General features: G+C 35.4%; 1 protein-coding gene across 1 annotated transcript in view; it reads left to right on the top strand.

Moving 5' to 3' along the window:
• The window catches only part of eIF5B (eukaryotic translation initiation factor 5B), a 184,438-nt gene that overhangs the window by 91,206 nt on the left and 65,447 nt on the right, over positions 1-27,785 (top strand). The window contains exon 5 of the mRNA XM_067789922.1: positions 1,224-1,300. Coding sequence (XP_067646023.1) covers positions 1,224-1,300 — 77 coding nt within the window. The remainder of the gene's footprint in view (positions 1-1,223; positions 1,301-27,785) is intronic.

The raw sequence follows: 27,785 nt of genomic DNA on the forward strand, positions 1-27,785 counted from the left end.
ACAGCACTAATAATCAATTCCGTTGCTCGGCATCACAGTCCATCCCGGCAACTGTTTTAATAATATATATACATATTTTATAATATAATTTTGCTCACTATGTATGCTTCTGTAATTTATTCTGTAATCCGTAATTATACTTAGTCTGATTAATTGTTAAATTTGTAGACTAATAAATAAATAAATAAATAAATAAAAAATAAATAAATTGGCGGGAAGGGACCTACTTGTTTTATGCCGACTCCGAACGGCATCTGTAGGGCAGATGAGTTTTCACTGAGAGTTTTTCATGGCAGAAGTACATTCAGAGTGATTGCCAAATACTGCCGAGGGGAGACTCTGTTAGAAAATTTTTTTTTATAATTGAAAAAACTGTTTTCTAAAATTTTGATGTTGCTTTGCCCGGGCGCGCAATCTGGTGGATGTAGCGGAAATACTCAAAGAGGAATTACCACTGCCATCACTAAACAGTTGCTCAACAGGTTTCTTATCTTCTCGCTTCTTAGGCCCGGTTTTTCGAGTTGCGAGTTTAAGTTAACTAGAGTTTTATCATAGCCATAGCACTGAATAATTGGGCATAAGCATCACAAATGGCGGGATTAAATTCTAGTCAACTTTAACTGTAGTTTAAAATGAAAAGTTGGGCCTTTGTGGTTTAAACCTGAGATCAAGTTGAGCAATAATGAGTTCTCTACTTAAACTTAAAATTTTTTTCTCAAATGTAGTAAATTTTGCACTAATATTTCGAGAATTGGAGGCATTGTTTAAATGACCTAAGCTTTGAAAATTTCTCTTTCGTTTGTTTCACTAGATATTCAGTGCGTTTGTAATTCTCCACTGTTTATTGAAATATTCTTAATAAATAGCTCCACGGGCTTATCCTAAATCGGGACATTTTACACCAAAAAGAAGAAGCTTTTACATCAGATTCATAAGTGCTCGACCCCAATTTAATATATTTTACGGAGTAATAGGGGCTTTGCACTCCCCGTTCTTCTAAAAGAACAAAAAAAAAATAATAATAATAAAATTGTAAATATTAACAACTCGCCCTACGAACAACCAATGTTTATAAAACATTTCATTATCTACTTGATATCCAACTTTGGTTAGAAAACTATATTTTTTGCTTTTGGTATCATACATTCTTATTTTTAGATAATCGAAAACATCGCTTTTGTTATTAAGATTAACGGAAAAAATTTTGTTTGTTCTAACTTCAGTACTGCTCCATTCGGATTGGTCCAGTGGTGAAACGTGATGTGATGAAGGCGTCTACAATGCTGGAACATGAGCCACAGTGAGTATTGACATTGAGTTAAAAATTTGGAAAATCTTTTAAACGTCATGGAAATGTTAACAAAACTTATTAAAATATTTTAAAATCAAATTAAATTGAAAACATGGAAAAAATGTGTTTAAATAAAAAACTTAACAAGTTTAAAAAACAATTTAAATTTGATAAAAAAAAAAAAAACAAAAAAATTCAAGTAAAAAAAATTGTGGTTACTAAAAAATAAAAAGAGCTACAAAAAAATACAAAACATTAGAAATAATAAAAAAAGTTTAGTTAAAATGGAAGTGAAAGAGATTCAGAAATCTCGAAAAATATTTATGTAGGTAGTTGTTTTTTGTCCGGAAGATTTAATTTTAAATTATATACAACAAAAACAGCTAAGAGAAATGCCAGCAACAATAACAACGAAAGCAAAAAAAAAAAACAAATAAAACTACAAGAAAATGAAAATAAACATTCTAATTCCGCGTTTGAACAATGAAAATATGCCCATGAATTAAACATCCTAAAACAATAGAAAAAATAAAGAAAAAGATATAAAAAAATGGGAAAATAAAAAAGTTCAATAAAACCCAATAAAAATAGATTAAAAAACAGAAAACCAAATTTAAAAAATAAATAAAAAAGTTAAGATCTCTGTCAGGGTTGAAATAGGGGAGCGTGTCATTATTCTGTATTACAAAATTCTGGGTGACAAAATTCTGTAAATTGCAAAAAAATTCTGCTTTCTAAAATTCTGCTTTTTCAAAATTCTGCATGTTTAACTCTGGAAGTTTAACTGCATGTTTAACTCCGGAATCATGGCATGGCGTAGCCGGTGTTGGATTGGCTAAGGGTTATTTTTTTAAAGTGCGGCCGAAGCCCGCCTACGCAGAAGGGTATACTACGCAGAAGGACATCACCGTGGCGGTAGCCACGGTTATACCACACACCCGGACTTGGCATGGCGTAGCCCAGGGTTATTTTTTATAAGCGCGGCCGAAGGCTGCCTATGCAGAAAGGTGTTCTACGCAGAATTACTGTGCATGGCGCACTTTATCAAAATAATTACATGACCTCTTTAACATTGTTAACATTATATTTTAATGCAGAATTTTGTAATAAATAATTTTGTAGTACAGAATTTTGAAAGCAGAATTTTAGAAAGCAGAATTTTAAAAAAGCAGAATTTCGTTTTTAGAATTTTGTATACAGAATTTCGACACCAACCCTCGAAATAGTTATATCAGCCAGAATGTTAAATTCTTTTGGGATTTCCCATAAAATTGGATAAATCAATTATTGTGCAATACGTATAATATATGACACTACTTTATTCTCTTGTATTTTTTCTTAAATTTTTTGTCGCCTTCTCTCCTAATACGGCGTCAGTACTGGGGCGAGTGTGTAAACTATATTCCAAAAAACTAACGAAATACAAGAAAAATACAACCTAGTTCATTAAAAACAAACGGGCCAGTTTGTTTCTCGATAGGTTTTTTTGGCATTCGGCCGGTTTTTCTTTATTTTTTCTGACAAATGAAAATTTAAAATTTATTTTGAAAATTTTGTGCACAAACATGTAACGAAAATCAACGTTCTTGTGAAAAAAAAAACAACCAAACGATCGTGCATTAATTTTTTGGCTATATTTTCATAGCTTATTGTGAAAAAATTTGGTGAAAAATGAAATGAAAAAAAGTCAAAAATACCATGTCAAACTTATTCCTTTTGTGGGCAATATTGGTCTTCCTTGCTCTCGTTTGAAATTGTTTTTGCATGTTGACTCTCCGATAAAGTTTCGTCAGTATTTTAAGCTTGAAATTCAAACAAAAATAAAGTAGTGTGATATAGGTATAAGACTCATTAAATTTTATGAACAAAAGTAAAAATAAAAACTAAATAATAAGTAAAAACCAAAGAAATAAATAATAAATAAAAATCAAATAAAAAATAAATAAAATCAAAACCCTCTTAGCTTTTTAGATTTCTAGATTGGATACTCTATTGCACTCAATCAATCCCGTTTTTCTTTGTTTCCAGGAATTTTTAGGAATTTTTTATTGAGTGTACTTGATATTTTCAGGGCCACATTAAGTATTGAAAAAGTTCTTACTTACTTACTTAATTGGCGCTTAACCGTCTAAACGGTTATGGCCGTCCAACAAGGCGCGCCAGTCGCTCCTTCGCTCCGCCAACCGGCGCCAATTGGTCACACCAAGGGAGTTTAAATCGTTTTCCACCTGGTCCTTCCAACGGAGTGGGGGCCGCCCTCTACCTCTGCTTCCATAGGCGGGTTCCGATAGAAACATTTTCTTGGCCGGATCATCATCTTTCATTCGCATAACATGGCCTAGCCAGCGCAGCCGCTGCGTTTTAATTCGCTGGACTATGTTGATGTCTGTGTATAGCTCGTACAGCTCATCATTAAATCTTCTTCGGTACTCGCCATCGCCAACGCGTAGAGGTCCATAAATCTTTCGAAGAACTTTTCTCTCGAACACTCCCAAAGCCGCTTCATCTGCTGTTGTCATGGTCCATGCTTCTGCCCCATATAGCAGGACGGGTACGATAAGTGACTTGTAGAGTATGATTTTCGTTCGCCGAGAGAGGACTTTACTTTTCAATTGCCTACCTAGTCCAAAGTAGCATTTATTGGCAAGATTGATTCTTCGCTGGATAAAGCCAAATCTCTTTGCTTATTATTAATGGTATTTGGCTATATGTATCTTGGCAAATATTTGAAGCAGATGTCCAATATTTGGTGTAGAGATTCTATGTTTGAGAGAGTTTGGAAGTGAAAAAGGGAGTGCTAGCTGTAAAAGAAGATATTTTAAATGTGGCAAGCCGGCCGGACAATGTCTGTAGGGTTAGCTAGAATAGCACAGAAAAAATCTAAAATAATAAAAAATAAAATATAAAAAAAAATAAATGTAAGGCGCGATAACCTCCGAAGAGATCTAAGGCCGAGCTTCTCTTCCAATTTGCGTCGTGCTCCTCTTGATTTTTCCCTACAAATTGGCCGGACGGGACCTACATGTTTTATGCCGACTCCGAACGGCATCTGCAAGGCAGATGAGTTTTCACTGAGAGCTTTTCATGGCAGAAATACAATCGGAGCGCTTGCCAGACACTGCCGAGGGGCGACCCCGCTTAGAAAAATTTTCTTCTAATTGAAAAATCTTATTTCTAAAATTTTGATGTTGCTTTGCCCGGGAGTTGAACCCAGGGCATACGGTGTGATAGGCGGAGCACGCTACCATCACACCACGGTGGCCGCCAAATTAATATAAAATCCATAAAAAAAAAGTAAAAAAAAAGAAAATACAAAAAAAAAAAAATATTTACAAAAATTTAAAATAAAAAAAGTATAAAAAAATATAAAATAAAAAAATATAAAATAAAAAAATATAAAATAAAAAAATATAAAATAAAAAATTAAATTATTCTTTGAAAACCGCCGTACCAAGCATAGCTTTAACACATAATTGCATACGAAGTATGCAATGTGTAAAAGATTAAAATATGCAAAAAGAAGGCAATTGGGAAAGACTTCACAACAGGCATGACGTAGCTGAATGCGTTTACAACCATTTCAACTATCGTAGGGGTGCGAGTTCGACTCCCACTCCCGGGAGAAAAGGCTTTGAAGAGATTTACAAGGTATAATCGAAACAGCTGTCGCCTTGTCCGTCCTGATGTCACGTTGTTTAAATTTTTCCCAAATTATTAAATAAATTATAAAATTAAAAAATTGCTTCAAATAAATGTTTTCATACATTTAAAAAAAAAAAAGCAATATGGGCAATCCCCGATTATTAAAAATCATACATACAGACAAAATTGGTTAATTCGTTGTAGTTCTATAAATAGAACGAAAACAGCAACAAAACCAAAGTTTCTTTGAAAACCGCCGTACCAAGCATAGCTTTAACACATAATTGCATACGAAGTATGCAATGTGTAAAAGATTAAAATATGCAAAAAGAAGGCAATTGGGAAAGACTTCACAACAGGCATGACGTAGCTGAATGCGTTTACAACCATTTCAACTATCGTAGGGGTGCGAGTTCGACTCCCACTCCCGGGAGAAAAGGCTTTGAAGAGATTTACAAGGTATAATCGAAACAGCTGTCGCCTTGTCCGTCCTGATGTCACGTTGTTTAAATTTTTCCCAAATTATTAAATAAATTATAAAATAAAAAATTAAAAAAATATAAAATACAAACTATAAAAATTGAATAAAACAAAAATATAATGATAACAAGTAAGGAAGGCTAAGTTCGGGTGTAACCGAACATAACATACTCGGTTGAGAGCTATGGAGACAAAATAAGGAAAATCAATCTGGGGTAACCCTGGAATGTGGTTGTATAACATGTGTATCAAATGAAAGGTATTAAAGAGTATTTTAAGAGAGAATAGGCCATAGTTCTATGGATGAACGCCATTTAGGGATATCGCCATAAAGGTAGACCAGGGCTGACTCTAGAATTTGTTTGTACGATATGGGTATCAAATGAAAGGTGTTACGGAGCATTTTAAGAGGGAGTGGGCCTTAGGTCTATCGGTGGACGCCTTTTCGAGATGTCCCCATTAAGGTGGACCAGGGGTGATTCTATAATGTGTTTGTACGATATGGGTATCAAATGAAAGCTGTTAATGAGTATTTTGAAAAGGAGTGATCCTTAGTTCCATAGGTGGACGCCGTTTCGAGATATCGCCATAAAGGTGGACCAGGGGTGTCTCTAGAATGTGTTTGTACGATATGGGAATCAAATGAAAGGTGTTACTGAGCATTTTAAGAGGGAGTGGGCATTAGGTCTATAGGTGGACGCCTTTTCGAGATATCGCCATTAGGGTGGGCCAGGGGTGACTCTAGAATGTTTGTACGGTATGGGTATCAAACGAAAGGTGTTACTGAGCATTTTAAGAGGGAGTGGGCATGAGGTCTATAGGTGGACGCCTTTTCGAGATATCGTCATTAGGGTGGGCCAGGGGTGACTCTAGAATGTGTTTGTACGATATGTGCATCAAACGAAAGGTGTTACTGAGCATTTTAAGAGGGAGTGGGCATTAGGTCTATAGGTGGACGCCTTTTCGAGATATCGCCATTAGGGTGGGCCAGGGTGACTCTAGAATGTGTTTGTACGATATGGGTATCAAATGAAAGGTGGTAATGAGTATTTTAAAAGGGAGTAATCCTTAGTTCTATAGGTGGACGCCTTTTCGAGATGTCGCCATAAAGCTGGACCAAGGGTGACTCTAGAATGTTTGTACGGTATGGGTTCAAACGAAAGGTGTTACTGAGCATTTTAAGAGGGAGTGGGCATTAGGTCTATAGGTGGACGCCTTTTCGAGATATCGCCATTAGGGTGGGCCAGGGTGACTCTAGAATGTGTTTGTACGATATGGGTATCAAATGAAAGGTGGCAATGAGTATTTTAAAAGGGAGTAATCCTTAGTTCTATAGGTGGACGCCTTTTCGAGATATCGCCATTAGGGTGGGCCAGGTGTGACTCTAGAATGTTTGTACGATATGGGTATCAAACGAAAGGTGTTACTGAGCATTTTAAGAGGGAGTGGGCATTAGGTCTATAGGTGGACGCCTTTTCGAGATATCGCCATTAGGGTGGGACAGGGGTGACTCTAGAATGTTTGTACGATATGGGTATCAAACGAAAGGTGTTACTGAGCATTTTAAGAGGGAGTGTACATTAGGTCTATAGGTGGACGCCTTTTCGAGATATCGCCATTAGGGTGGGCCAGGGGTGACTCTAGAATGTTTGTAGGATATGGGTATCAAACGAAAGGTGTTACTGAGCATTTTAAGAGGGAGTGGACATTAGGTCTATAGGTGGACGCCTTTTCGAGATATCGCCATTAGGGTGGGCCAGGGTGACTCTAGAATGTGTTTGTACGATATGGGTATCAAATGAAAGGTGGTAATGAGTATTTTAAAAGAGAGTAATCCTTAGTTCTGTAGGTGGATGCCTTTTCGAAATATCGCCATTAGGGTGGGCCAGGTGTGACTCTAGAATGATTGTACGATATGGGTATCAAACGAAAGCTGTTACTGAGCATTTTAAGAGGGAGTGGGCATTAGGTGTATAGGTGGACGCCTCTTCGAGATATTGCCATTAGGGTGGGCCAGGGGTGACTCTAGAATGTTTGTACGATATGGGTATCAAACGAAAGGTGTTACTGAGCATTTTAAGAGGGAGTGGACACTAGGTCTATAGGTGGACGCCTTTTCGAGATATCGCCATTAGGGTGGGCCAGGGGTTACTCTAGAATGTTTGTACGATATGGGTATCAAACGAAAGGTGTTACTAGCATTTTAAGAGAGAGGGGGCATTAGTTCTATAGGTGGACGCCTTTTCGAGATATCGCCATTAGGGTGGGACAGGGGTGACTCTGGTATGTTTTTGTACGATATGGATATCAAATTAAAGGTATTAATGAGGGTTTTAAAAGCGAGTGGCCCTTAGATGTATATGTGAAGGCGTTCTCGTGATATCCACCAAAATGTGGACCAGGTGATCCAGAAAATCATCTGTCGGGTACTGCTAATTTATTTATATATGCAATACCACTAACAGTATTCCTGCCAAGATTCCAAGGGCTGTTGATTTCGCCTTGTAGAACTTTTTCATTTTCTTCTACTTAATATGGTAGGTGTCACACCCATTTTACAAAGATTTTTCCAAAGTTATATTTTGCGTCAACGAACCAATCCAGTTACCATGTTTCATCCCTTTTTTCGTATTTGGTATAGAATTATGGCATTTTTTTCATTTTTCGTAATTTTCGATATCGATAAAGTGGGCGTGGTTATGGCCAGATTTCGCCCATTTTTTATACCAAGAAAAAGTGAGCTCAGGTAAGTACGTGGGCTAAGTTTAGTAAAGATATATCGGATTTTGCTCAAGTTATTGTGTTAATGGCCGAGCGGAAGGACAGACGGTGGACTGTGTATAAAAACTGGGCGTGGCTTCCACCGATTTCGCCCATTTTCACAGAGAACAGTTACCGTCATAGAATCTATGCTCCTACCAAATTTGAGAAGGATTGGTAAATTTTTGTTCGACTTATGGCAATAAAAGTATTCTAGACAAACTAAATGAAAATGGGCGGAGCCCATTTTGAAATTTTCTTTTATTTTTGTATTTTGTTGCATCATATCATTACTGAAGTTGAATTTTGACTTAATTTACTTATATACAGTAAAGATATTAAATTTTTTGTTAAAATTTGAATTTAAAAAAATTTTTTTTTAAAAAGCGGGCGTGTTCTTAATCCAATTTTGCTAATTTTTATTTAGCACATATAGAGTAATAGTAGTAACGTTCCTGCCAAATTTCATCATGATATCTTCAACGACTGCCAAATTACAGCTTGCAAAACTTTTAAATTACCTTCTTGTAAAAGTGGGCGGGGCCACGCCCATTGTCCAAAATCTTACTAATTTTCTATTCTGCGTCATAACGTCAACCCATCTACCAAGTTTCGTCGCTTTATCTGTCTTTTGTAATGAGTTATCGCACTTTTTCGGTTTTTCGAAATTTTCGATATCGAAAAAGTGGGCGTGGTTATAGTCCGATATCGTTCATTTTAAATAGCGATCTGAGATGAGTGCTCAGGAACCTACATACCAAATTTCATCAAGATACCTCAAAATTTACTCAAGTTATCGTGTTAACGGACGGACGGACGGACGGACGGACATGGCTCAATCAAATTTTTTTTCGATCCTGATTATTTTGATATATGGAAGTCTATATCTATCTCGATTCCTTTATATATGTACAACCAACCGTTATCCAATCAAACTTAATATACTCTGTGAGCTCTGCTCAACTGAGTATAAAAAATATGTGTATGATAGAAAAAAAGATAAAACAAAAAAGAATTTATAAAAAAAATTTAAACAAATATATTGTAAGAAAAAATAAAATTAAAAACCAAAAATTGATAAATAGCAATATACAAAAGACCAACGCCTAACGAGAAAAACAAAACAACATACCTTAATAACCTTTGACGGAATTAGGCATAACATATGACATAACATCTTTCAACATTACATAGTACAATATGGCAACGTAGCATCACATAAGTTGGCACAATATAACATGATTAAACATAACAAAATGTAATATGACATAATATAACATGATATAAAATTAAAAAAACTACAGTAACTTATATCATAATATGATTTACTAGTAATATAATCAAATAAAATAATTAAAAAAAATGTGTTAAGTTACACGGTTTTATTGAAAACAATACTTACATTAAGTAATAATAGTACTAAAAGCTAGAAAATAATTAGGTAGGTCCTAGGTACTAGTCATCTCACTCCTCATCAATCTAGGGCATTGATCAGACAATTAAATAAAAGCGTTGGACGCGTCAAATTTCTATTGATAGTCATAAGTAAGACCAACTGAACCTTAATAAGGGCCGAATCGTTACATACTATCCGTGATCGAATGCCGATTTTTAAATCACTGTAGCTCCGAAATGGTGCATTGGATTAATGAAAAACTAAATCCATAATATATTATTATTTTTTTAAATAGTTGGATATCCTTATTTTTATCGCTTGTGTGAAAACAGTTTTCGATCCGTGATCGTATGTAACGATTCCATAGCAGGTTATGCTACGCCTCAAATTTTTAGAAATTTAGTTCAATTAGTGACTCATTATTACAAGGACTCTTTCCTAACAAATCGTTAAGTCCTCAAAACATAATCCTTCCAAAGTCTTTACTCGACTCGGCGCCACGTCTCCCTCCTCTAACTCCAAAGTATTTTGATGTCACTTCTACCGGACTGTATGTAATATTTGTTCCAAATCTCAGCCAAATCGGACTACAAATACAGAGCAGAGCTCACAGAGTATATTAACTTTGTTCGCATAACGGTAATCCGTATCGGCATAAACTAATCGAAATAGATATAAACTTCTATATATCAAAATGATCTGGGCGAAAAAAGAAATTCATTTAGCCATGTCCGTCCGTCCGTAAACACGATAACTTGAGTAAATTTTGAGGTATCTTAATGAAATTTGGTGTGTAAGTTCCCGGGCACTCATCTCAGATCGCTATTTAAAATGAACAAAATCGGACCATAACCACGCCCACTTTTTCGATATCGAAAATTTCAAAAAACCGAAAAAGTGCGATAATTCATTACCAAAGACGGATAATGCGATGAAACTTGGTAGATGGGTTGACCTTAGGACGAAGAATAGAATATGAGTAAAATTTTGGACAATGGGCGTGGCACCGCCCACTTTTAAAGAAGGTAATTTAAAAGTTTTGCAAGCGGTAATATGGCAGTCGTTGAAGATATCATGATGAAATTTGGCAGCAACTTACTCTTATTACTATATGTGTGCTAAATAAAATCTAGTAAAATCGGATGACGAACACGCCCACTTTAAAGTCAAGTTTTAACAAAAAATTTAATACCTTTACAGTATATAAGTAAATTATGTCAACATTCAACTCCAGTAATGATATGGTGCAACAAAATACAAAAATAAAAGAAAAGTCAAAATGGGCGTGGCTCCGCCCTTTTTCATTTAATTTGTCTAGAATGCTCTTAATGCCATAAGTCGAACAAAAATTTACCAACCTTGTGAACTTTGGTAAGGGCATAGCTTTTATGGCGGTAACTGTTTTCTGTGAAAATGGTCGAAATCGGTTGAAGTCACGCCCAGTTTTTATACACAGCCGACCGTCTGTCCTTCCACTTGGCCGTTAACACGATAACTTGAGCAAAAATCAATATATCTTTACTAAACTTAGTTCACATACTTATCTCAACTCACTTTATCTTGGTATTAAAAATGGGCGAAATCCGACTATGACCACGCCCACTTTTTCGATATCGAAAATTTCGAATAATGAAAAAATGCCATAATTCTATACCAAATACGAAAAAAGGGATGAAACATGGTAGTTGGATTGGGTTTTTGACGCAAAATATAACTTTGGAAAAAACTTTGTAAAATGGGCGTGACACCTACCATAATAAGTAGAAGAAAATGAAAAAGTTCTGCAGGGCGAAATCAAAAGCCCTTAGAATCATGGAATACTGTTCGTGGTATTACATATATAAATAAAATAGCGGTACCCGACAGATGATGTTCTGGGTCACCCTGATACACATTTTGGTTGGTATCTCGAAAAGGCCTTCACATATACAACTAAAGGCCACCTCCTTTTAAAACCCTCATTAATACCTTTAATTTGATACCCATATCGTACAAACACATTCTGGAGTCACCCCTGGTCCACCTTTATGGCGATATCTCGAAAAGGCGTCCACCTATAGAACTAAGGATCACTTCCTTCTAAAATACTCATTACCACCTTTCATTTGATACCCATATCGTACGAACGCATTCTAGAGTCACCCCTGGTCCACCTTTAAGGCGATATCTCGAAAAGGCGTCCACCTATAGAAATATGGTCCACTCCCTTCTAAAATACTCTAATACCTTCCATTTGATACCCATGTCATACAAACACATTCCAGGGTTACCCTATGTTCATTTTCCTACATGGTGATTTTCCCTTATTTTGTCTCCAAAGCTCTCAGCTGAGTATGTAATGTTCCGTTACACCCGAACTTAGCCTTCCTTACTTGTTAATCGATCCCTGCCGCATCTAGTGGGATTTTTTTTGCATAAAGCCATTTCTATTTCTGTATGTAATATGTGTTCCAAATATGAGCCAAATCGGACCACAAATACGATTTTTTTGATTATTTCGATCCTTGCGCCAGCTAGCGGCGATTTTTTTCTTATTATTGCATTGTTATCGGGTTTTGAACTATATTCCAAGATTCAAGCTTGTAGCTTATCGGGAAGTTACTTAAATTTTAATTACAAAATTCGTAAACAACGGCCGGCTTGTCAAGAAGACAAGCTAATAAAACCGTTTAAAAACGATTTCATACGTCATAAACCTACAATATTATCCATAAATACGTACTAGTTACCAATTGGAAAAATATTAAGCATACAGTGGTTTCCTATTACTAAAAGTGAACTAGCCTCAGCACTTATTTCAAAACTTTCGCTGAAGCACTACACAAACTTATACTTAAAAAAAATCAAATTCCTACCCAAATCGTCAATGGAGGTGCAAGAAATGTAAACGGATTTACAATTTTGTAATAAGCTCATTCATTACACATACAACGTGATAATATCAAATATATCGATGAGAATTCCACATGTTTGTTCTATTTCGTACGTCTTGTGGTGAATGAACTTCAATTTAGTAATTATTTCAAATTAATTGAGAATGAGAACATAGAGTAATATGAGCCGAATATACTATGGATTGTTTATGTATGTGAAATATCAAATTTTTTATGTTTATGTCAAAGTGAAGTAATTTATTTTGAAAGGGTTTTGATATGCAGGTCATATGACATTTAAATATGTGTAAACATACATATTTATATACGAGTATGTAATATACTTTGATATATATTTATTTGGGTTTTTTTTGGTATGTCTCTTCATACCTACAGTTCGTTACTCCGTCTTATACGAGCATGCCTCAGGTTAGTACCATATTTAAGTGCATAAAGTGGAATATTGAACGCCCACACAATAAACTTGCTGCTACACAATTTTAAACCTACATTTTATTTAGTAAAAATGTGAATATGTTATCATGTCTGTAGGTATAAGTGCTATTTAAGAACTGAAGTACTGCGCTGCGCTGCGCCTTTCATTCATATCATAAACAAAATTCAGTTGCCGGCGAATGTCAAATTACTCTAGATCAGTGGTGGCCATATTGAGTGCTCCAATTTTTGTGTAAGGAGGCTAGGGTTTCGTAGACAACGTGCGTTATAAAAATTTTTATTAAACTTTACTGTATTGGATTGGCTATCACTGCTTTAGAAATGTTTAAATGTATTAATAATGAACTTATTGTAGCACATGTTTTGAATGTATTAGGAAATGAGGAAATACCTACTCGTACGACTGAATGAATGAATGAATAGCCGGGAGCATACATGCGTATGTATGTATATCGGGATACAAATTTGATTGTAAGAATAAAGAAAAATCAAAAAAAGTGTAAGTACCAAGCACTCGTCAAGTTCGATGTGTAAAAACACACGTGTACTTCTAGAAATCGAATGTGTTTGAGTCAACTAGGATTCGTCCCGGGGTTAAAGTCAAACCACAGCAGAGGTAAACGTACCAGAAGCAAATATTTTCGGCTTCTCCTCGGTAACAAATGATACCGACAAATTGTTGTTTTATAATCGGCTTTTTATCGAAAGCGAATTATACAGATGTGTAATCGATTTTTTATTGAAATCGATAATGGGCCCATAACAAATTGGTAACACTCCGATAACAAAGCAATTACTTTTCGAAAACTTTGCGATAGAAATCAATAACTTTTGATTACAAACCGATAACTCTTCGATAAAAAATCGATTGTTTTTTGTGACAAATCCATAATTCTTCGATAAAAAATCAACTGTTTTACGATACAAAAAAAAAAAACAAAAAAAAAAAAAAAAAAAATAATAATACAATAAAAAAAAATAAAATATATAAAATATATAATTTTTAATAAAAACCATGTTTTTCGATACCAAATCGGTAACTTTTCGGCCCAAACCTTTTCGATAATAAATCGAAATTTTTATTAACATATCGATACTTTCGACAAAAAATCGATAACTTGTGTATAGTAAATACAGTGTTGTATACAGTCAATTATATATTTGCATCGAATTTGTTGCTTTTGCTTTGCACAAAACTGTATATAACTTTTAGGTAACTTTTTGATATAAAATCAATATCTTTTCGAAAGCAAATCGATAACACTTTGATACAAATTGACAACACTCCGATAACAAATGGATAACCTTTAGATAAGGGATCGATAGTTGTTAAATAAGAAATCGATAACTTTCTGTTAACATATCGATAACTTTTCGATAGTTAATCGGTACTTTTTTGATAACCGAGAACTCATCAATAAAAAATCGATATTTCTTAGGAAGCCTCTCATTTCCTTTCCTTGCCCTAACCTGCCCTGCATCTCCTTGATTGCAGTCATATCAAGTCTACCACGTACATTGTTCTCATCGCCGAATAATCGATTGTAAACAAGAGCCCCACTTACCACCAAATCACTTGCTTCAGATCGTGATATGTGCTCTACTTTTTTTCATGGCTCTCAAAGAGACATGCGTTTGATATCATTTTAACCATCTACTTCAGTCCAGAATGGAACAGTATTGATATTTTGAGTATCGAGTGTCCCATATTGTAAGGACGATATTAGGAACGAGTGCCAATTTGATACTTTTGATTCGGCATCATATCACACTGAGACTCGCGCACATTTTGAATATTCTTGTTATTTGTAATTTTACTGAATGCTTTTTTTATTTTTATCATTTGGGCTCTTTTATGATTTACAAAAGTTATTTGTATTTCTTAACATAATGTTCAATGAATATTTATTGAAAAATAATTCAATAAGTAAATTCATAAATGTTTATTTGCATAAAAAACATTTATGATTTTCACAACTTACGCTTTATTCACATATACATAACTATAAAATTAACGATTTCCTATTAAAGGTTTAGTAGTAGTGTCTTTGATGATTTTATGATATTTTTATTTTATTCGCAAGCACATTATTTTTTATGACTATTCACATGGGAGGATTTGGCTAAAATCTCGTCCATTCAAAGTTGGAACAGTGGCCCGTAATCATAGTCGAAATAAAATAGAGTTTTATTGGTTTAAACATGGTTCTAAATTAAATATCATTTTAATTCTATTATAGTCCACTTAAACAATATTTTATCTCTAAAAAAGTATTTTAAATTTAAAAGACATGAGCCTGATTTTAACTTTTTAAAACTGGTTTTAAGTTGGTGGTCTGCTGCCAAAAGTTGCGAGAAATTAAACAATTTGCTATTTAAACGCGATGAACTTAAATGGAAGTGAAAAAAGTCTTCCCCGACAAGCAAATATACGTCAGGAGCTAATTTATTATACCTAGAATGCGTATTAATATGTTTGTGACGAAAATTACACAATCTTAAAATGTGCGATGGTTACATGGCTCCACATATGCGAAATCTTTAATTAAGACTATTCCGCATTCAAAGATATTTGTGAGTTTTGATATTTTAGTATCTTTTGAGGAAAAAGTAGCATCCTATACTGATTTTGGCATTAAATTTAGAAATAAATATTCAATGGAAGGAATTATTTACCACATTTTAATTTGTGAAGCAATAATCCGAAGGCGGCAAAGTAATACTTTTACTCTGCCAATATATTTTTGCAAAAAAAAAAGTTTAAGACTTTCATGTGGTTGATGAAATTTTGGTGATATTTGTGTACACAGAAAAGAATTAATTAAAAAGCGTTTTGCGCTGATACAATTTTCACCAGTTTCGCAGCCGTTTGAGGGTAATTATTCGGTTTTTTGTGAATATCTATTAATAAAAGAACAATTTCTTATTTCCGACTTCTAATTATTGAATTACATTATAGAATTCTTGAATTCAATTCTGCTGGCATTTCATTTTGTGTCTTCTATTTCCCTTTACATTTGCCAATTCCTCTTAAAAGAAAGCGTGAAATAAATCACGGAATACAACAAGAATTAGCAACTTAAGAACTGCTTGGTACGGGCGCTGCTGAACTACTTCCCCCTTTATCACCCTCTTAGTCTATGTCATAATCGACTTGAGTTCAATGATTTTCTAATGTAAAAGGGACTTACACTGTGCAACATTCTAGGTCACTTCTTTCCTATGCAAAACTATACTAAACTCCCTTTATTTATGCTGATTTTGCGAAGACAAACCTAAATTTGATTTAACCTGATTATCATTGAATTTCCTCCATACTCATCGAGGTTAGAGATATCCCTATTCGGTTTCGGGTTTATTAAATTAAACGGCTTTAACGGTTAGGGCCACCTAACATTTTTTTACCGTCACATCTGTCTTAATGCAAACAACTTTTCTTTACAACATTCTTACAAACCATATAAACTATTCAACATGAATACGAGTGTATGAGTGGATAGCCTTGTTGCTTCCTTTGCTTTAAGGACCCCAAATCCGCTTTAACTACTTATTCGTTTATGTTGCGAGATTTAAATAATTTTTTAAGAATGAAATTAAGTAAATTTTCTTTAAATAAGTATGTTCATGTTCAATTAAAAGATTGTGCACACAATTTTAAATACTCAAATTTAATAGGAGCCGTAACCAAAGCAGTAGAAACCCTGGAAGAGAATAACTTAAGCTGCAACCGTGTTCACTTTTATATTGACAGTCAAGCAGCAATTAAGGCAATAATCTCGCATAGCACAGCATCTAAATGCGTGTTAGAGTGTAAACAGTGTCTGTAGAGAATCGGGACAGGGAGAAGCATACATCTATATTGGGTCCCAGGGCATATGGGAATTAAAAAGCGGATGAACTAGCTAAAAAGGGCGCATCCCTTGAAGCTTGCTCCGTAGACGTCCCAATTAGACTGGGCGAGATTAAGCGAAGGCGAGAAGTGCACATGATGTACCAAGCAGGAAAGGCGTGGGTTCAGGCGCGGGGCTGTAAAGTGTCGAAGATTATGTGTAGCTCTTACAACCTTAGACTAACAAAGTTGCTTCTCTCTTTAAAAAGAGAGGACTGTAGACTCATGACGGGTATTCTGACTGGACACTGCCTTCTGGCGTCACATGCCTTTAAATAAGGCTTGGTCAGTGATAGCAGATGTAGGAAGTGCGGGTTGGAGGAGGAAACAATCGAGCACGTTCTGTGCTCGTGCCCTGCGCTTGCCAGGCTAAGACTCCAGCTATTAGGAGTGATACAGCTCTCAGATCTAGAAACAGTAAGTGGCTTAAGTCCTAGGAAGCTTCTAGTATTTGCCAAGAGGACGGAGTTATTTTATAACATAGGTCCTGGTTTTTGATAGGGTTTTTCAGTTTGGTCGTTAAAACAACTTCTGGTAACACTACGGACTCATTCAGTCTATGTGAGGTCCTCATGGACCGGCCAGTTCAACCTAACCTAACCTAATTTTAAATAGACGGATGATAAAAAACAGCAAATTTTTACAAAGCGTCTGCACAGAATTGAATGATAACTATCCGCCACCGCATTATGATCAAAACGCGTTTTCAGGTACTCCTTTGACAATTTTTGTGGTATTGTAAGAGTTTTTATCAAGTAAAAAATTTCCATTTTTTATACATGGAGTCAAGTAACCATGGTTGTAAGGACCAGGGTGAACTTTTAAAATTACTAAAAAATTTCTTCATAGCGCCAATCAAAACCATTTTTCATCCGGATACCCTGTCCATGTGTCCTGTGTTTAATATGTCCATGACAGACCAAAATTTTAAATCCCGTTTTTAATTTAGACAAGATTTTAACTAAAGGGTATTTTAGTCAGCGACTAAACGTGGTGTAAAGTATACAGTAAAATACTAACATAACATAACATACTATATCATGCCATAACACAACATGGCATGACAGAACATGGCATAACATAAAATAACATAACATAGTACAAAATAACATAACATAACATTGTATAAAGCAACACAGCATAACATAACATAACAAAATATAACATAATATAACATAACATAACATGACATCACAAAGCATACGATAAGATATGATAACATGCCACAACATAGCATCATAATATAGCATAACATAATTGTGAAGAGCTAGATAAAACTTTTCTTGATATAATTTCCCATAACATAACATAAATAAAAAGGCGCTGCGATTCGCCCTACTAGATAAAAAACATAGGCTGACATAACATAAAATATTATAAATAGCAGATAAATACAAACCGCACATTTTACCATAAACAGATGTAATACAAAATTTAGATTTATTGGTAAAACGCAAATCAAATTTTATTTTTTAACGGAACTTTTTTATACATTTTTTTCATAGGCAGATATGCCGTTCAGTTTTGATCCTTCTATCTTTAAGCATAAGCAAAATTACCAAAATGTAGTTGAAAAGGTGAATTTATTATTTCTATGCCGCTATTAAAGTCCTAGCACACTGTACGCTCTAACATGAGAGTGAAAAAACCCTGCCACAACCGTTGGCTAAAAACATTGGAAAAGTATTAACAAAATTTTGATTGACGTCATCGAGCTTTTACGTATTTACATATGTAGAAAGAAATTAAAAAAGTCATACAGACGATATGTAGAATTTACATAAGTACTTAAATGTTTATATCTGCATGTTACAAAACCTCAAGTGGTAAGAAATTCGTATTCTTTAACAGCGGCGTAAACAGTGGTGGCAAATTAAAAATAATTTTTCATGGAGTCAAAGTAGTCCTTTTGATCGAACTGAACCAGGTTTATATTTTTTCATGGCTACAGAATACGCTCACCCTCTGGTAAAAACTTTTCCGAGATATTTTTGTTTTCTTTAAAACCAACAATGTGTTGGGCACCAAAACTGAGTCGATTTATAGTCCCAAATGTTTTCTTTCCTAGATTTTCTTTCTGCTTGGTCGATCTTTGGGCCACCGTCGAACATAGCGTTGGTCTACATAGAACAGACACGTCCTCATGAGCTTCGTAAAGCGCCGGAAGTTCAATCGGCGTTCACCTACATGTCGTATGAGACACGGAATAATAAGCAGTGAATAAGTTTTCGCTTGTACTTCAAGTAGCAAAAGTCTCACACCTTAATTCTAAGTTAAAATTTGTTCACCATGTTTCTAGCACACACATACATATGTACTACTACAAAAAATATTGCGTTTTCATTGAACATACTGGTCTATAATGATCCAAGCGCAGATCCGCTGGAGAAGGCACCGCTTAAGTTGTGCTTGAAAGCGAAGCCAACGCAAACTCGAAAATGCCAATTCGAAGGTAAATTTAAGGATGAAGTTTGTGCAAATGTCTGGCAAAATAATATAATTTTATCAGGAATTTGAATTCATGGTCTCAGCGAAATTATTACTAAAACTTAAGTATTGTCTACTTGGGAGTTGAAATAGGAAGTGATTGAAAACACGTTCTTTCCAACAAACATCACAATACATGTTAAGCAGTGTTCATCGGAGACTCATACATTCCGACAGCATAAAGTATAAAAGATAATTGGAAAAACTAGATGTTATAAAATTGTTTACCTTTACCTGAGGGCAAAGGAGGACTCACCACTAGTAAAATAGTTGCTCCCACATTCGTCTGTCTATTATCCTAGTCAATATGGAATCAATTGGCATTCCGACAGCATATTCTATAGAATTAAATTATAAAATTGTAATTATGAATTATATTTAGTATTTTAAGTTGTAGGTCTAAACAGCAGTAATAATAACTAAATCTAATTAAATTAAACTGCTAATACGCCAAATATGATGGCGAATTTTGCATAGCTTAAATTGTAAAATATCTTTTGTGACACGCCTCAAAGCTTGATAAACTTATTGAGCGTAGTAAAGAATACTTTAGATACACACAGGTACACTCAGAAAAAAACACTTAAATGAGGAAAACATTTTCTTTAAATTGAAGAAAATTTCACTGTAAGTAAGAATTTCTTATTTCCATAGAAAACTTTTCATTAATTTGTGGAACTATTTTTTATATTTTTTTTTTACTTGATTGAATATTTCTCACAATATTTATATTAACGATATAGTTGAGGTCCTCGACTCGAAATCCACTTCCATGAAAGTTACACATTTATTTTTTTGGATAAAAATTTATCTTAGTTTTTAAGAAACTTATTTGTCTAGATTGAGGAAAAGATTTCTATGGCGAGAAATTAATTCCATTTCTTCTAATTTTAATAGCTATTTTCCTCATTTTTAAGATTTTTTTTTCGTGTAGAGAGCCACCAACCAAAGATTAAAGATGCTTTTTGAGCGATCTCGACATGTACGCACTAAATTAGAAGCTAAATTGTAAGTTTGTTTATGAGAATGGTTCGGTTAATATTTGGATTTTCTTAGCACAAGGCAAGCCGAACTTTGCGGTTTCCATTTCCTATAGCCATCAGTAGTCACTCGCTTATGATTCGATCGGGAAGCGTTTGGGTGAGAACGCCTGCTCGGGCGCCATGTTCAAAAAACGTCTTTTTTGTTGAACGAGGACACAAATCATATTAGATAGAGTACGGCCATACAGATGTTTTAGGTATACTCTTCAGCAATATCGATAAAAAAGAGTAGGCATTAACCAAAAAGCGAATGGCTGCAAATTTAATATATCTATGAAAAATACTAAATTTGTTTGTGGAAATTGTTCGGCAGAAGCCAAACCAACTTATTTGTACGAAAAACCAATGTAGGCTACAAAATATGAATTTTTTCGCAAAACCAATAAAATTTTTCTAAAACCAGGAAACCTGCCTTCAATACATTCTAATTTCCTTCATTATATAAAATTTGTATCATAAATTTGAGAAAAAATTTCAATGGCTCACTCCCATTTTTTTCAGAAGTTTTTTTAGAAGGGATTATTGGAACTTCAGTACCCGGCGGAGACCCTCAGTTGAATAAGTCCAGCACACGCGTTATTCTTCCATGATAGATCTTATCAACTGTGTCGTGATATAAGGTCAACGGCCAAAAGTTCAAATGACGTATTATGACTACTTCTAATGGTCATAAGATCAATTGGCCTTATGACCATATCAAATAGTCATAACTCCAATTGACTTTGTGACCATTTAAATTGGTCATAAGGTCAAGTTACGCTACGGCCGTTGATCTTATGTCAACCCTTCTCATCGGCATGCGACACTTAGGTAGCTGAGATAAAAAAAAAAAAAAGAGATAGTGAGATAGTGACCCTTTAATCAGTGACGACACTTTTTCCGGCCCACCACTGTTTATCAATTTTACGACAATTAATTTTTGTTTCTGCCTATTTTGCTCAGTCTGTGGCTGTTTTAATAGCGTGCAAACTAATATTTATGTATATACATATTTATGTCTCTTCAACTTATGTATAAAGATTATGCATGTTCATATATATTTTAAGATTCCTCCTATTTACGTCATAGTGACCCAACATTTAGAAGTAATAATTTTTGATAATTTTATAGCGTCGTAAAAGTTTTTATGATTGGAACTTGCTTACAGTTGCCCATACTTCAGAATGAAAAAGGCTTAATGTGATTAAGAAAATTTTTAAGTTATTATAAAAAAAAATGTAATTTATTTTTCCTTAACCAACATGTGGACTAATAAATTCGAAATCCTTAGGAAATTTTTGTTGTTGCACCGACAAAGACACTCCCCGAATGTTTTGGTTTTTGATGGTTCTATGCCGCATATGGATCAGTTACGTTCCGGTAACAAGCACTTTTAAGGTACAAGCTCGACCATCTTGGGAACGATTTAATGCAACCACATTGAACATTTTAGGCTATCTCGCCCCCACCCCACAGTTCGCCTGCTAAAGAAAGAAGATTCGCCACGAGTAGGTGTGGTTGACAAGTGGGTGGAAAAAGCTATAAACTGCGCTGGCAACCCCTTGAAAGGGTTGCGTACCACAACATCTGAATATCTGAGTATTTTAGTCGCCTCTTACGACATGCATACCTGCCGCTGGTATATTCTAAGCCCATTAACCCACTGGGGGATCCATAGGCAGTGATAAAGTTTAATATTTTTATTTAAAGCAAAAAAATGTGTTTTTAAAGCGACCGATAACCTTGAAATTATTTTAAAAATTAAGTTTTGTCTCCCACTCTACGTTACGTCAGTCTTGTATTTTTCATTTTCTAAAAATTTTAATTTTAATTCGAACTACTTGCGTCGAATTTCTGATTTGATTACATCAAATCAATTAGATCGTTTCCTCATAACTTCGTGTATTTGTTGTTACTAGACCAACTTCCGACCGATGTAATGGAAATATCGTCAACACTTTTATGGTTTCTAAAGCATATTTATTGCCATAGCGACGGATGGACACACGTACAAATTTACGTAAACAAAATATGCACACTTCCTCTCATGGAACGTGGTATGGCATACATTTAAAACACATTATGATAACATATTTATAAAACTACTAGCAAACCATTTCCAAAGAAATCCAAGCCATTGCATAATATTTGTCCTCGCCGATTTCTCTCTATAATATGTATCTTCCTTTTCTTCACTCTTTTCGCTTGCTCTTACTCTCACTGGTCTTCTACTTTTTATTCTTCTGCCTCCTGCTTTCCTAAGACCCCTGGCTCCTCTGCTCTCTTTCGGTTTTCATATCCACTTCCTGATTTGTCTTTCTTTCCATTCAATCTATTTTATCTTTTTATTGTCGCTCTTTGTTAACCTCTTCTTTTCTGCACCCTTTTCCGTTCACTTTTTTCTCTTTCTCTGTCCTCTTTCTTTTCTTTTTGCTTCGAACTCTCCCTTTTCATCCCCCTTTTTCATGCCTTTCGGTCTCCCACCTTCCTATCCCTTTACTATACTCTCCTACTTCTCACTCCCTTCTCCACTCCTTCAACTATTTTCTTTCCAATACACTTGCTCTTCTTGAGCTCCGTCTTTCAGTCTTTCTGTTTCCTTTTCCACAAACATATTCTCGCTCCCTCCAGGAGTAGCACAATTTTCTGATTCAGTAGCATCAGAAACATTTTCCCTGGCACTCATCTCCCATCCTTATTCAAAATAAGCGAAATCGCCCGTTTTTAGTATCAAACTGTTCAATATCGGATTGTTATCGAAAAAATATCAAATTGTTTTTGTTGTCGAGTTTTCATCGTATTACTATCGATTTCTTATCGATGAGATGGCTCTTGAAGTGCTCGTGAAAAGCTCTACGCAAGTTTTATGGGCCGACGGCGAGTATCGCAGATATGAGAATAATGCAACGAAAAAAGCCCAAAGGCTTTGCTGGCAAGGTCATTTCATGCGCATAGACATCGGCTATATTTTTTTCGCAGCAAATCGATATTTTTCAATAACAAGTTGACAACTTTTCGATAGCACATCGATATTTTTTTGTAACAAATTGTAGCTTTTTCGGCAACAAATCAATAACTTTTCAATAACATTTATCGACAACAAGCCAATAATACATTGAAAGCAAACCAACACCAATAAGTCGATAATAAAAATAGACCGATAACTTGTCGTATTTTTCCAAAGCCTGCTAAATTAATGAGATAGTCGCTAATATCCCAAAATTATCTCGAAATCGCTTCAAAAGATCCCATAACGTTATCAAAATATCCCCCAACACCTTCCAAAAATGATCTCGGAGTAGTACCAAAACAATCCCGAAAAAATCCATGACCCCAGGACTATACTTCGGAAAGTAGTATGATGTTTCTGGTTAAATCTTGGGGAGTAGCAGTTCTTTGCAGTTCCTAATAATTATAACAGAGGAGACGAGAGTTTCCAATTCCTGAAACCTATTTAAGTCCCAAAATAGCAGTTATAAAAATTTTAGCACTTAAATGGAACTAAAAGATCTCAGTAATAGTGAGAAAACATCGTTAAATGCAATCTGTGTAAAAAACAGAAACTTGCAACCGATTAAATGACCCACTCAAAGCTCACTCTTGATATCATAATAACGAATGTTTTTGTTTGCGTATGTCTACAAAAACAAAGCATATAAATATTGTTGTTGTTTCTTGTATTTGGGTGTATTCTGTTTTTTAATTATATTAAATTGCTTTTCAGCGCGATTTCCTCTTTCCAGTACTCAAACTACACATAACAATAATTAACGTATGTACGTATGTAGATTGGTTGCTGCTGCCTGATGCTGTTTTATTCGGTTATGTTCTATTGGTGCTAACGTCGTTGGTTAGTTCATCGTCTTAATGATCATGACATGCCATTGGCACTTCCGTCTCCCGTGTAATCAGACGTCGTCAGCTGCCACACATTGCTGTTATATACTTAAATACGTTTAAAAATATATACACTGAGAAAAAGAAATTTTCAACTTTCCAAAATGAAAAGCCTTTTTTAATTAAAAGATTCTTATACATTTTTATTAAGCCAAAATGTAGATTTGCAAAATCATAATTTTAATTTTCCCTCCTACGCGTTTCGATGCTTCCGCACCTTCTTCAGGCAGTCTAATTTACAATACCCATAACCAGAGCTGCTCAACCCCTATACACTTGTAGCACTTTTGTTTTTGTTTTGCCCTGAATCATAGGCACAGATTCAAATTCACACTTTGAATATAAAAAAAAATTTCATAGCACTCCATATGCCCGCCCGCACATATAATTTCGAATCATATGAAAATGCTTGAATTTCTTATGAAAGTGCCAAGAAAAAGCACTCCCGTATGAATCTCAGGCACTTGTGTATGATAAAAAAGTTTACACTAACAATTTGACAGCTAAAAATTATTCAAAAACAGCAAAAAAACTACTACCAGCTTTAACGAGCTGCGGCTACACATGAGTATGCCTCTTTTTCAACACTATTCCACCAGTACGTAGCTATCGAAAAAATACCAAAAACAAATTTGTATATACTTAGGAACTAGTGAAAAGTTAAAGCATTTTTGAAATTAAATTAAAACATCTTATAAGTACGAATCACTTATTTAAAGTTATTGTCCTTGCTGACATCTCCGTCATTTTTGTTTTTAAAAACACTGAAATCTTGCCTGAAAACACGGAAAACTTCTTATATATTAAGGCTGTGTGCGGGTTGCCTAAATTACGACCTAAATTGAGAAACAACCTAAATCACTGGAAAATGCCGGTAAGGCAGTGAAAAGAAAAAAATTAGATTTTTTTGAGCATACTTTTCAACCTAAATTGTTATGTCAAATATTAAAAAACAAAAATCAATTTTTCGCTTATTTAAAATAAAAAAACGAATAAAATTAACCTTTGGACAAACAAAATGCCGATCAGTGGATGTATCTCATGGCTAGTGAAGTGTTGATTGTGTATTAAATGATATGACGAAGATACGTTTCGTCCCAAGCAAAAATAATTTGGAGAACACTGCGAATACAGCTGACTTGACACAAAGACCCAAAATATGCTAATGGTTATATGCTAAGTGTAAATAGTCCCTCCCTATAAGTTGTACGTCCACTATCTTGTGTTGGTGGGAACCCTCACAAATAAGCTTTTCTTCGACCAGCCACACGATTACCTTAAGTCAGCCGCTATTTCTGTCATATTCCTTTGATTACCCGTAGGCTTTGCCGCGGAAACATGTTCATTTATGCGTTTTAATTCGCTGGACTATGTTGATGTCTGCGTATAGCTCGTACAGCTCATCATTAAATCTTCTTCGGTACTCGCCATCGCCAACGCGTAGAGGTCCATAAATCTTTCGAAGAACTTTTCTCTCGAACACTCCCAAAGCCGCTTCATCTGCTGTTGTCATGGTCCATGCTTCTGCCCCATATAGCAGGACGGGTACGATAAGTGACTTGTAGAGTATGATTTTCGTTCGCCGAGAGAGGACTTTACTTTTCAATTGCCTACCTAGTCCAAAGTAGCATTTATTGGAATAATAGTTTAGGTACCTAAAATTTAGGCGAACTCGTACCCAGCCTAAAACATTTTCTTCATTGAAAATTAAAAATGGTATGAGAAAAATTTGTATTGGCGAAAAATGGATATTCCTTATTGAGTACTTTTTTTTCAGTGTATTGGACTTACTATGTTTGTGCTTCGGAAAGAAATTTCAACGTAGCAACAGCGACATTTAAAAGTAAACTGAGTGTAACTGTTCTTATAAGCACGCCTTGTGCTTTTCTGCGTAATAGCGCTTTGCGTCAACACCAAACTGCCCAAATTTCCATCCTGGGTTCGCATTGAACTCCCTTAATTGTCGGTTTGATTAAGTCGAAGTGTGTTTTTTTTATTTCAAACAAAGCTGGCGTCGCTTCGACTTTGTGGAAATCGTCTGAGTGCATTTGAAACGAGAAGAAGACGAAGCTATTTTCGCTTCGTTTGTCTCATCGGATCGAATCGAATTTCATTCCACGTGGTTTGTCTGTGTTGTAGAAATTTATTAGTAGGTAGTAAAAAAACGGTGCCTCGGGGCAGCTTGAGCGCCCACCGTACGGCCATAGTAGTATAGCGTCATCAATCACAAGACGAACAGACAACCTGATTCCCTATCTGCGCTTCGAGGGCGATCTCAAGGCCACAATAGCGGTGGACGGTTGGCGCAAGGGTGCGCAAATAGTGGACGAGGCGATACATGTGTACACAGATGGTTCCAAAGTAGTGGACGGAGTAGGGTCTGCGGTATACTGTGCTGATCCGGAAATAAGCAGATCCTACAGGCTGCCGGATTACTATAGCGTTTTCCAAGCGGAAATATTGGCCGTAACCAAAGCAGTAGAAGCCCTGGAAGAGAATAGCTTAAGCTGCAACCGTGTTAACTTTTATATTGAAAGTCAAGCAGCAATTAAGGCAATAATCTCGCATAGCACAGCATCTTAATGCATGTTAGAGTGTAAGCAGTCTCTGGAGAGAATGGGGACAGGGAGAAGCATACATCTATATTGGGTCCCAGGGCATATGGGAATAGATGGGAATGAAAAAGCGGATGAACTAGCTAAAAAGGACACATCCCTTGAAGCTTGCTCCGTAGACGTCCCAATTAAACTGGCGAGATTAAGCGAAGGCGAGAGGTGCACATGATCGATCAAGCGGGAAAGGCGTGGGTTCAAGCGCGGGGCTGTAAAGTGTCGAAGATTATGTGTAGGTCTTACAGCCTTAGACTAACGAAGTTGCTTCTATCATTAAAAAGAGAGGACTGTAGACTCATGCCGGGTATTCTGACTGGATACTGCCTTCTGGCGTCACATGCCTTTAAATTAGGCTTGGTCGATGATAGCAGATGTAGGAAGTGCGGGTTGGAGGAGGAAACGATCGAGCACGTTCTGTGCCCGTGTCCTGCATTTACCAGGCTAAGACTCCAGCTATTAGGGGTGATACAGTTGTCGGATCTAGAAGCAGCAAGTGGCTTAAGTCCTAGGAAGCTTCTAGTGTTTGCCAAGAGAACGGAGTTATTTTATAACATAGGTCCTGATTTTTGATAGGGTTTTTCTGTTTGGTCGTTAAAAAAACTTCTGGTAACACTACGGACTCAATCAGTCTATGTGAGGTCCTCATGGACCTGCCAGTTTAACCTAACCTACTAGAAAAACGAAGATTTAAAATGCAAACTTGTTATTCTTATATTTCAATTATCTGTGCATAAAGCAGCAATTCTCAACAGTTTTATGAAATACTACGAAAATATAGGTTAGGAAAAAGCCCGAAAAGCGTTGGCACTCTGTTGAGAGATCTAGTGTCAAAGCAAGTTCTTCTTCTTCTTATAGCGATAAAGATACTCCCCGAAGGTTTTGAGGATATTATCGATGATGATGATTCTTTGTCAGATATTAATCCGGCACGTTTCGGAAATTAGCACCATTCATCTCGGTAAAGATTTAACATGACCACG

This window comes from Eurosta solidaginis, chromosome 5 (genome assembly GCF_040869045.1).
Source record: "Eurosta solidaginis isolate ZX-2024a chromosome 5, ASM4086904v1, whole genome shotgun sequence".
In the NCBI taxonomy this organism is placed as follows: domain Eukaryota; kingdom Metazoa; phylum Arthropoda; class Insecta; order Diptera; family Tephritidae; genus Eurosta; species Eurosta solidaginis.